General features: G+C 32.0%; 1 protein-coding gene across 2 annotated transcripts in view; it reads left to right on the plus strand.

Moving 5' to 3' along the window:
* The first annotated feature begins 12,026 nt into the window (after positions 1-12,026).
* Gnptab (N-acetylglucosamine-1-phosphate transferase subunits alpha and beta) overlaps positions 12,027-13,047 on the plus strand; it is a 54,210-nt gene continuing 53,189 nt past the window's right edge. For both annotated transcript variants that reach the window (XM_087165026.1, XM_087165025.1), the window contains exons 1-2: positions 12,027-12,357; positions 12,801-12,886. In XM_087165026.1, coding sequence (XP_087021152.1) covers positions 12,229-12,357; positions 12,801-12,886 — 215 coding nt within the window. In that variant the 5' untranslated portion in view covers positions 12,027-12,228. The remainder of the gene's footprint in view (positions 12,358-12,800; positions 12,887-13,047) is intronic.

Genomic DNA, 13,047 nt, shown 5'->3' on the forward strand with positions numbered 1-13,047 from the left:
CAGATGAGAGAGAGAGGGAGAAAAAGAGGAGCGGATGTCGGGGATCGTCATCTCATTGCGTCATCGGACTGCGCGCGGGGCATTTATTAATTGAATGATGAGCTCTGCTCACATAATGAATGTCCCATTCTTTACTTTGTTCGAATTCAATGAATATGTGGGTGACAAATGTTTTCGTTTCATCGACACAACATGTTGAATGACAAATTTTTATTATGAAGATCCGATGGATGCATATTTTATGTAAACACACTTTTCTAGTGTTGTCACACATCTAGGGGTGGGGGGGGAGGTGTGTCACAAGCATCAAATTAATATAAGACAGAAAGGTATAGTTCGTCCGTGAAATAGTTTGCATTTCCAATGGAAGGGTATTTGATTTGCAGTATTTACTTTTATTTTTTCATATACTGAACTATTATTACGTTGTTTTATAAATTAAGAATTCAAAATTAAAGATTTTCTTTATTATAAAGTAATTTTACCTTAAAACGATACATTTTAAAATAAACTTATTTAAATCGGGTTCTATACGTATTTTACAATGACTGTTTCTTGGAGAAAATGACACGAATTGACTATTTTATTTTATATTATATTATATTATATAACCGTCGATGAACGACAGACCCAATTTAATGGGTTTACGACTACTTATGTTCAACTCCGTAGCCTTGTCATTTTAAAACCAATGCAGAAGACAAGGGAACTATACTGGATCGAGTATCGGGAGAAATTTGTCTTCGGGGAGGACTTTTTGGTGGAGCTAACCCGCATTTGCGTTACATGGAGAAGAAGAACGCAAGAACCTCCCACGGTTAGCGTAACGGCAAGGGGACTTTAACCCATGATTCGTCTACCACTCAGGATATTTCGCGTCAGCACTGTGGTCCGTGCGAGCCGGGTGCGGAATTCGTATCGACCCCTCATTGGAAGACGAACGCTCTATCCCATGAGTCATCGCGGCTCACGAATTTACTATTATGAACTTAGAGGAGATTATGAATAACGGTTGAAGTGAATCACTAAATGCTTAAGAACTTCAGACACAATGTAACTCATGCATAAATTATGGTTTGCCCATTCCCCAAAATGCTAAAGGGAGGAGGGCAAGCTTCTCTTAAATTTGAAAAATATTCCCCTTTCACTTTCGCAATAGTTTTCTTTAGCTATATCTGATCCACCTCAATTAAATTCACTGTTAGAAATATTTTGTAAAACATTATTTCCAAAAGAAAATATTGAAGAATGATCGATTATAAAAAGAATTGAAGTAAGGAAAAAAAAACACTAAAAAAAGTTAAACTCGATCTTTAATATCGTTTCAAGCATCCTTAACAGAGTATTACCACATCTTGAAAAAAGTTAATGGAAGTGTGGATTTCTTAAAGGTAGATGCTGTTTTATATTAAAATATAACTGGTATACATGTTATATTTTAAATCTGAGTAAGGATAATACCAGAAAGGGTTCACATCCCACCTCGACTCTCTCCCTGTTTTATCTTGTGCTGTTGAATTGAGGTGATTTTGATCCACCTATACGAAAAACAGATCAACAATACCGTTCCTTAAGTACCGTCCTCAAAAGTAGTATGAAAGAAACAAGCAAACCTGATATTGTTATAAAATCATAAAATGCGATAGACATTTATTCCTGTCTAATGAACAACCAATGAAATAAAAACTTATACTTACTAATTCTATGAGAAACAGAAACCATTAGGTTCCTTGACTCGGCGGAGAAGGACTTTAATATCATAAATAAAGGAAGGGTCTCGCTACGTCAGCCGTCAAAAATGGCTTCGGACGACTTAGGCATGCAACAAGCTGTAGTGCTTTGAAAGAAGAAGAAAAACAAATTGCTACGCAAAACTGTGGCACATAAAAAACGGTGGTGCTATTTAAAAATTATATCTAACCCATTCGATTCAGACCCTTGAGCCAAAATTTAATTTAAACATTTGTTCAAGTGTAACTACATATTTTTTAAAAAAAAATTATTTATATACAAGGTTTAATTTGAAATGGACGTAAAGGAATTTTTTTAAAATTTGATATAGTTTTAATTATTTATTTCCTAGGATTGTATATTTTCATATGTTAGGTATCAATTAACAGTAATGGGTGTTAATCTCAATAATGCTCCGGATGATAAGTTTAAAGTAAAATAAAAACAAGCTCATAAAATAAGTTAAAAATATTAACGAAAATGGTGAAACATTCCACCACAATATACATCATCACAAAAAAAAAGAAAGAAAAACGAAGAAAATTTATGAGTTTTATTTACTGCGCATAAGCTGAAAGTACGCGCGTGCGTGTGCGTGTGATTGTGTAATTTGCGGATATTATCGTGTAAACTGCTGAAGAGATATCTTTTAATTAAGTTTTACTATTTTCCATACACATATATATTCAAATGAAGATAAAACGAACGAAACAGTTCAAAATGAAGATAAAACGAAGGAAAATTACAGACATATGAAAAAGGGGGGAAAGAAAAATAATAATAAAAAGAATAACAAACAACTGGGGTAAAAATAATAAATTTTTTTTAAAAAAATCCGAGAAATAAAAGATAAAGTCTTTTTATCAGCCCACACGATTATATATGCAAAAAAGAGTGCTACAATATAATTTTCCCATGTGCAAATCCATTTCGGGTAAATCCGCGGCTAAAATTATCTACTAAAAATTTATTTCGTTAATTTATATAATTTTTGCATGTGCAAATCCATTTCGGGCAAATCCGTGGGTAAAATTACTAACTAATAAATTTCTTTGTCAATTTATACAAATTTTCCATGTGCAAATCCATCTCGGGCAAATGTGTGGCTAAAATTATTCACTAAATAGATTTCTTTCTTAATAAATATAATTTTCCCATGTGCAAATCCATTTCGGGCAAATCCGTGGATAATATTATTAGCTAAAAATTTCTTTATTAATTTAGAAAATTTTTCCTTGTGCAAATCCGTTGCAAAAAAATTCGGACAAATCCGTGGCTAAAATTATCTACTAAAAATTTTTTTTCAGGTGCAAATCCGTGGGTAAAATTATTTACTAATAAATTTCTTTGTTAATTTATAAAAATTTTCCATGTGCAAATCTGTGGCTAAAATTATTCACTAAAAAGATTTCTTTGATTTCTAATTTACATAGTTTTTCCATGTGCAAATCCGTGGCTAAAATTATGTGCAAAACAGGCAATTCATGTTTTTCTTTTCTATTTTTTTCTTAAATAAATATTTGTTTTCTAAAATTATTTATGGTCAACTTCTTTAAATTATCCAGCATAATATTATCTTGCGCACATCCCTTTTCGGGCTCATCCTTGGTAATTAAAAATCAAACGCACTTCAGTAATGCAGTAAGAAGGGCACTTTAAAACAAAACTCCTCTAGTTACACTCCATTTGCGCTTTTGTTTTCATATTTTGCAATCTGGCAATCTTGTTACGAAAATATTTTAAATCATTCTTGAAAAATTTCCCGTTCATGTAAGTACATTTGAATTCGCTACTAGCTTTATAGATTATGTTTTATTCTGTTTTTTCTTATTATTTTATTTTCTGTTTTTACGTGTTATTTTTACTTATTGTGTTCTATTTTATTTGTTGTAATTTTCGTAAAAAATTTTTGAGTGCCCCTCACACTATTGTATTGATATATTTTGCCCTGGCTATATTGATACAATATCAGAAAGCACTCTTTTTTGCAGATATAATCGTGTGGGCTGATGAAAAGATTATATCTCTTATTTTCCGGATTTAAAAAAAAATTATCCTTTTTTTCCCAGTTGTTTGTTATTTTTTTATGATTATAAGAGTTCTGTTTACTTGTAGCTTATGCGCAATAAATGAAACTTATTGTTTTTCTTTATTTTCTTCGGATTTTTTTATATTTATTTATTTTCCTTACGTGATTTTCATAAATCCCGTGAGTTTGCAACAAATATTCATAACTGCTTCTTAAGCTCACTTATGCCAGTTCTTAAAAAGGCTCATAACTTCTATATGAAGAAAAGCCAGATTTATATGAAAATTAAAAGCGTTTGTCAACTCATTCTTTAATATTTAAAAAAGTTACACCAATGCAGCATCATCTGAGCTCATAAAAATTTGAGAATTATTCATTGATTTTTGATAGTTTCTCATATCAAATGGAAAAGACTCGCTAAATGGATGATTTTGCAAAAAGTTTAATTAACTTTATAAAATATTTAAGTTAATTTCGGTTCTAAAGCACAGACAATACTATGTGTCAAGACGGTATAGATCAGAAGAGAGGCACCTGTGCCATCTAGCTCTTGCATTAAATAATATTTAATTATTATTCTTTAATAAATACGTTATATACACTGGTTATCATAAATTAAGGAAAAATCACAAAAATAGCGATAACTCTTTCAAAAGTAAGCCAAACCGTGCAAAATTTGCATATGTTGTCCACTAAGAGTAGCTGAGTAAAATTGCAATATGCAAATTAGTGGCGCTGCACTCGGCTTACGTCATCTGCCTGGAGCATAAAAGTCCAAGTTTGAGAGAAAGCACACAAATTTTACTGTGATTGCGACATTGAAAATCTGAGATAGCCAATTCGTAATAATGACCTCTAGGCATCATTTGCCTGAAGAACTACGATGGAGAGCCATCGGGAGACTAGAGGCAGGGCAGAGTCAATCAGAAGTGGCCAGATGGCTAAATGTGAGTCCATCTGTGGTTCATAGACTTTGGAGGCAATTTCAAACCACAGATTCGGCATCTAGGAGGTTCAGTCAAGGACGGCCAACTGTTACGACCAGTGCCGATGACCGATATTTGACATTAAGTGCACGCAGGAATAGAACCGCTACTCCGACACATCTTAGATCCTCTCTTGCTGCAGCCACCGGAAGGTTGGTGTCAACGTCAACTGTGCGCAGAAGGCTCCACGAAGGTGGTCTGTATGCGAGACGACCAGCCATTTGCGTGCCGCTCACATCACGCCATAGGAGAGACCGTTTGCAGTGGGCCCGACAACATGTCCACTGGACGTCAGATCAATGGAGGCCTGTTCTCTTTACGGATGAGTCCAGGTTTAGTCTAGAAAGTGACAGTAGACGTTATTTGATATGGAGAGAACCTGGGACCCGTTATCATCCATCAAACATCCGTGAAAGAGATGCATACGGAAGAGGCAGTGTCTGTGTTTGGGGAGGCATATCCTTAGGAGGGCGCACATACCTCCATGTCTTTCCAAGGGGAACCGTGAATGCTCAGGTTTATCGAGACAACATCCTTGATGCTTATGTGCGCCCATATGCCGGGACAATTGGTGATTGCTTCCTGTTACAGGACGATAATGCAAGACCACACAGAGCTCGCATTGTTGATGATTATCTTCAACAGGAAACAATTACTCGCATGGAGTGGCCAGCTCGATCCCCGGACTTGAATCCTATCGAGCACGTTTGGGATGCTCTAGGGAGGCGTGTATCTGCCATAAATCCGCCCCCTCAGACCCTTGCCACGCTTGCAACTGCTTTACAAGAGCAATGGCTCTCACTTCCTATTGAACTGATAGACCGCATAATTGAAAGCATCACACATCGCTGTTTGTGCTGTATTGCTTCTAGAGGCAATCATATTCCATATTAAAGGTACTTTTTCTATTGCAAACCGATACTTCCAATTTGTTTATTTTATACATGTGCTAATTTCTATACTACTATTAATGTCTGATAATTTCTTTTTATGTTGTTTAATACCTTACTATGTGTTGTATACTGTGGGTAAGTTTCATAAAATTCCATGTGTAATTTCTTGAGTTATCGCGATTTTTGTGAATTTTCCTTAATTTATGATAACCAGTGTATTACACAGAGTAGTTATGTTATAACCACGGATATAAAGTTACAGTTCTGCCTCAAGTATAAGACTGTGACTTTTATTTTCTTTGGCAATAGAACATGGTGCGTAGCGTTTTTAAAATGTGCTTAATTTCGATTTTTTTAAATCCCTTAAATGGGCTTTTTTTATGGCTGTTTTTAAAAGTGCTTCATTTTCCCTTTTCAAAAATGAGATTTTTTTTTCTTTAACATGTCGATTTTCGCCACCTATTTTGCAAAATCGTGATTTTCACATTGTTCTATTCAACGTTTTAACAATTGATTCAAACACAATGCATTTCGGCGTACCGTCGGTCCGTAGCGTATGAAAGTTTCAATCCTTTTACATGTTTGATGAAATACTTGAGGGTTCGCATGTGCAACTCTGCTGCATTTTGCAAGATATTCTCATTTTCAGGCTTCAGTTTCCGCCCTCTGATATCGGACCCAAAAATTCTATCAATCTTTTTAGGGTGGCTAATATAATCAAGAAAAAGAGTTCTTTATCAGAAACTAGTTACTTTATTATGATCATGTAAAGTCTTTGAAAACTATTTTGCATCTTGTTAATGTATATAGTGCTTAAAAATATTCTTTTAGTGCGTATTCTTTGCTTGAAAGATTTGGCTCTGCACGCTGTAGAATTATAAAAACGATTCTTTTTAAGAAAAGGACGCACCAAATGGCACACATTTCAATGCAGCAGCAGTGTTTCACTTCTTATTAGACAAACTAAAAGAGTATGAATATAAATATTATTCTTCTTCATTGAAAAGAGAAGACCTGCCAATGACACTTCCTTTTCAAGAGAACTCTTTTGTCCGCCATTCAAATGGACTCTCCTTGTGAATTCGCTTTTAATAAGGCATATGCCATTTTTAATGAAGAAAGAATTGTGTACTCCATCTAGTTTTTCGATAAAATTCCATTTTCTCTCTATTTTGAAGCGTTTTTTTTTATTATAGGTTTAAAAAAAAAAATCAGTTTTTTCCCTCTAATTTTTTTCCAGTACCGCAGAAAAACCACCTGGAAAGAAATGGTTATCATTTTACCCAAGTGGAAGAATTAAAAAGAGACCCTTTTACAAAAAAGAAACATTAAATATTTAAACAGTTTATAAGTGCAATCTAATTTAAATAATAGTATTGAGTCATTTAGCACATCATTTTTAATTATGTGAAAATGAACATAATCAAATGCTAATAAATTAACATTTACGATTATGAATAGATTACTCATTTTTATAATCAAATAATGTTTAGCATGAATGATCAAACCGACAAGCAAATAAGTAATATATAAAAAAAAAAATTAAAGTCAATTCCTACTTGAGTCAACAAAGAAAATTTTTATTTTAGTTACTTTTTATTAAATAATTACAATTTTTTCGCCCATATAAAAGTAAAATTAATTAATGAAAGAATTAATATTTGAACATCAAGTGTCCCCTGCCACAAGTTTAAAAAAAAATGTATTTGAACTTGAGTGGATAAAGACAAAAGTGTTTAATTAAAGATTGAACAAGATGTATAAATATATATAGAGAGAGTGTGTGAACTAATAGTAGTAGGAATTGGAAGAAGAAAAAAGGGTGCGTGGTATGAGACAACTATTAAAGTATAAATTTGGTAACGTGGACCACGTAATGAATTCTTTATTGAATTCATCTGATAGCGAATATAAAATATTTAAATGTGCGCAATAAACTATTTTTTTTTTGTTCAAATAGAGCTACAAGTTAGAAATGATCAATGATGTTATCTTAAAAAAATATGTGAAAAGCTGAATCGTTTATAGTAAAATTTCAGACAGTGACTCACGCTTAACCCATCAGAAAATTCCATTTCGTTTTTATCTCATCCCTATTTAAATAAATGAATTAATATTTGGAAAAAAAAACTGTATTAACATTAAGTGTCATCCACTACAAGTTTAAAAAGTATTTGAATGGATAAATAAAAAGTATTTTATGAACGATTTAAAATTTGAACGAGATAAATAGGGAGAGTGTGAACTAATAGTAGGAATTGAATAATATATATATATAGATATTAAAGCTTTGAATAAAACTTATCAAATAAATAGTTGTTGTTTTTAAGTGAAAGCAGAAAACTTTCTACTACCATATTAAATTTCATCGGTTTGACCTATTCTTATTACAATTATTGCTAAACAATTGTATTGGTTACTTTTTAACACAGTCCAGTTTCTTCATTTTGTTTAGTTTCTTTCAGTGTCCCAGAAGAAATGGGCTTCTTTCGGGTGAAATGCAACCCCTGTTTTAAAGCGTTTTGTGTACAGCATTGTTTCTTGCTGCTGTTGTACTGTTTGTTACATGCACGTTTGACACGAAATACTAAAGCCTCATTCACAAAAGGAAAAACCTTTCTTGGGTGGAGGTTGTGATTTAGGGAAATTTAAACTAAATGCAGTTTGGAATTAAAGGTTTTTTATAACAGAAACACTAAAGAAACATAATAAAAAATAAACAATTAATACAGAAGAAAGAAAGAAACGAAAAGTAGGTGGAACTCATTCCCACAAAGAAAGGATTTTTTTAGCTCGTTATTGTTAACTTTTTGTCATACTCACTAAAAGTCTTGTAAAATGCGAGCATGCGTATTTCGACTGCCATATTTTAAAAACATCGAAATTTTAAAAAATGTCATCTTAACAAGAAACGGGGTATATTAAGCTGCAAAATAAAATGACCCCGTGGCAGAATTTTTTCCGGCTTTTGCGACAAACATCCCTAAGCACCTCATCTTTCAGCAAGATACTTTTAATTATAACAATTACTAATTTAAAGTAATAGAAACGTTGTGTTTACATAAGAAAGTATAGAATAATAAAGAAGTACTATTTTTTCAAATTCTAATATTATAGGCATTTTCTCGCATTTTGTAGGTGGAAAAACGCACTCATTATTTCCTCTTTCGATTTTTTTTAAATCATTGCAAAAATTAAAATTCATAAATAAATTAAACGATCATGAATTGAAATGTGTACGTAAATTAAAAATCGTAAAATCCATGTTGTCAATCCAAAATAAAGATGGACGACAAAATCACGCGAATAGGACTCTTTAAAAAAAAGAGATACTGCAACAGAACTATACTACTTTAAAACTGTAGTGCCACCACGCCATCTTGTGGCGAGATGTTTGAGTTGAACTGCGGCAACCGATTGGAGAACATCTCCAAAATAATCTCTTTGTTTAGTGTTATGTGAGTTTCGTTTCGTTAATTTTGTGTTGTTTTTTTAGTAATTTGTAACTGTTTTCTGTGCTCTGCTAGTAAATAAATAATTTTAGAGCTAGCCCGGTGTTTTGTTTTTATTTTCTTGGAAAATGGTTACAGTACTCCAATAAACCAATAGTGTGCGTAAAGCAGGGTGTTCTTTAAAGGAAAAGAAAAAAACATCATTTCTAGAGCGAACTTTTAAACTTTCGCGATTTCTGAATCTCACATTTTATATTATTCATTTTAAATTCTAGCTGAAGCCAGTCTTTTCTTAAATCTTAAATAAAAATAGAAAAATCACCATTATTTTTTTTCTTTTCTGGTGTGCAAGAAAGACACATTTAAAAAAAAATCTGTAGAAAAAAAAGAGAAAAAAAATATTTTTCGAAAAATTATGCAGAAAGGAAAACCAAAAATTTTCCAGTTCTGCGACAATGCCGACGTGTCGCCGCAATTCTGCCACGGGGAAAATTATAATGACTTTTCGAAGTTCAGTGGATGAAGTAAATGAGTGGGTGGTAATTTCTTTTTGGACACATTTGAAAAATATAAACAGGAAGTACTGGGTCGACATTTTGATTTTTTTTTTTTTTTTTAAAAAAATAGTGCATGATATTGAATTTTAACCTGGAAAATAAAATTATAGTTGTGTTTTGAAGTTGGCGAAGATAAAGTATGGTGACATACAAAACAACGTGAGTGTGCAAAACACATGATTCGGAGCATTTTCACTGGAAATCATAATATTTCTTTTACTCGCTGTTGTTTCAGGGGGGAATAAAATTCAAACATTTTTATGCGTTGAAAATTAAATACTTCCGCTGACAATGCAACAGAAATACCAAAGAAACTATTTTTACAACTAATTTTTTATCTTATTTTTATGTCATCATCCATTATATGTGAAGCATTTTGAATCGAGGTGGGTTAACACATGAAAGAAGCATGGGTGATAATCAACGAGCTTCATGGATATTGAGCCCCTTTGCATGCTCTGAAGTCATTTTTGATATGAGCAATTTAGTGATGTGCCCTGCGTTAGCAGTGTACAACAAGTCAAAATATCAAATACTATATATATATATATATATAAGGGGCTTGACCCTTTCCTCTCCTCCTATTTTCAGTTGTGTAGGAATGTACTACAATATTTCCTTCTTTCTTAATATTTTTCGTATTTCATTGTCACAGTTATTTTTCAAAAATTCCATGATGCTTTCTATTGGAACTATGTTTAGTGTAGTTTTCAGTTCCATATAGTTTCCTAATTAATAAGTTTTTAATCTATGAGATAATCAAGACAGAATATAACATACTTCCTTCTCCTATGCCTTTTATATATTTTAAGCAGTTTGTTTTATACTATACATTTAGTTTAATTTTCAGTTAATGAAAAAAATTTCAAGAAGCTGGATAAAATGTATGTATTCATATAATGTGTATGGTTGAAAATATTCTTTCAATGAATACATTACGTTGAATAATTGAATTCACCACTTTACACTCATTCATCTTTTTCGTCATTTATTTCAAAAACAAAGAGCTTAATAAAGATAAATGTTGATTTTTTCTTTTACATACGAAGAATTTTATTGAGAGAATATGAATGAACATGCTATGCATAACCAAATACGAGAAGCAACCATATTCTGTAAATATATAGCAGTCTGTTCTTTACATGGGCTATAGCAAATATAGAGACATATTGGCTAAATTTTTGAAGCAAATTATATATACATACAAAAATAACTGTTAAATATATTATACCTTTTATTAAGAATCACCTCCGTAATTTCCTCATATTCAGAAGTATCACTATTTTAGAGTAAAAACTACACTCAGCGAAGCGACAGCCCATAGAGGGCCAATACCTACTGTGCCCATCTCAGTTTTCTTGACCTTTAGGCTCTGGGGTGCAGAAGCAGATGTTCCGGTTAGGTGGTCAGTGTTTAGTTCCCAAGCATGCACTCATTTATCGACCCACTGAAGGGATGAAAGGCTGAGTCAATCTTGCTTGGCCCGAGGATCGAACCAGGGACAGGAGGCACGACAGCGCAAAGCGCTACAGCTCAGCCACCGGGCTTCTTCCATTTTAGAGTAATAAAACAAAAATTTTCAATGCAGAAGGATTGCTAAGCATGTTTTCAGTACCAATAAAAGGGATAAAAAAATTTAAAAAACTTGACAATGAGAAAAAAAAATTCTAAAAGATCGTAGTTGAGCAGCTTAAAATGATTCTTTTTTTCCTTAAAGTACAAGTTTTTGGCATACATATATACATAAAAACAGAATTATAGAAATGAATTTTAAATTTAGTCCTGTTGACTGTGAGACAAATTATAATAAGTCTGTCTTTGAATCAGACATTTATTTTCGTTCATTCCATTCAGGAGGCTCTCATTGGAAAAATTAGAGTTCGGATATAATTAATATATATAGGCTATGCAAGTAAAAATCAAAAGTGGGTAGGTAAACTAGATTGATTTGCTTACCTCCAACAGTTCTGATGTTAGTAAGGAGTAGAAAATGAAACTTAATTACAATTGAACTGAAACTTAATTAATTACCTGCTGGACATTTCTCTACAGAAAATAAAATTCGCTCCCCTTTACGGGTTTCGTCTTTAATTGATGAATTGATTGTTTGCTAGTAAGTGACGAGAGTCCCATACTTATGCAAACTGCTTTCATTTAGTTTGTAGCTTGCATAGAGATTAAATTTTACGCAAGCTTGGTGTAAGTAATTTTTTGGAGAAAAAAAGCTCCACTTATTAGCTATTATTTAACCTAAAATTTCCAAGAAATATTTTGAATCTAAAAATTTATCAAAAAAATGGATTCTGAGTCTAAATTTTGAAATGAAAAGACATTTTTACCATGCATGCTAAAAGCAGAAAAGAGTTACAGCTACCTATGATTTCATAAGCAATCAATAAGCAATCAATCAACCACTTTCTAGTCCTTCTGTTTCCGTAGTTTTTCCGGCGTCAAAAAAATTTTTAAATTTGAAATTAACTATAAGTCAGAGACTTTTCCAGTAGATTATTTTGCTCATAATTTAACTCTAAAAACTTTATTAATGCCTTTAATATTTATTTATTAAGTACAATATCAGTGATGACTAAAACAATATTTTGTAAGCTGCTTCAACGTAAAACCTATGATATCCTTTCGAAAAAATACACAAGTCTGTTTCTTTTTTTAGGCTTTATCACACTTTTTGTGGCCGCTCTTCATCTTGGTGAGGTAGAGTGAACAGCTATATTTTTACTGAAATGCATTTTTTTTTTTTGTCTTAAGTAAGATAAGCTGCAAGAAAAAATATAAATGCATAGTAATAATAATCTTCAAAAAAACAAGTCTGGTTAAATACGAAACACCCGACTGGCTTTTGATCTAATGAAAGAGTTGGTATTTATTTTTGCAACTAAATTTAAAAATCAAGCTATTCTATGGTTAAAGAGTCTAACAAATATGCTTTTGAATTTGTGATATAAAGGAGGTATACAGGTTACAAAAATACACAATAGTTCCTCTTTAAAGCTAATTTTGTTTAGTTAATATAAATGTAAATCTGAATATTAATTCAAAAGATATGTAGTTGTCCTATTTTATTTTATTCTGCCTCTGTATTAGATTTAATTTGGAAAAATATTTTTGAAAATAATTGTTGTTTACTTCTGCTATAGACTCTTGTAGAATGGAGTAAGGAAAAATATGCTGTTGTTTTTAGCCCCTATAGTGATAATATTCTTGGGAAAAGCTATCGTACTATGTGAGTAATGATTTTCTCTATTTTGTGTGATTTGCTTATTGCATGCATGATTAATAAGCAATAATTTTGTAAATTTTATGCCAAAATTAAGTAAATCAGAAGTCTACGGAAATAAATTTTTAAAAAATTTTTGTTTTGCAGTTTTTTTCTGTTTAGTACTG

The sequence above is a fragment of the Parasteatoda tepidariorum genome, chromosome 5 (genome assembly GCF_982258835.1).
Source record: "Parasteatoda tepidariorum strain Cologne lab strain chromosome 5, Ptep-v5.0, whole genome shotgun sequence".
Classification (NCBI taxonomy): Eukaryota; Metazoa; Arthropoda; class Arachnida; order Araneae; family Theridiidae; genus Parasteatoda; species Parasteatoda tepidariorum.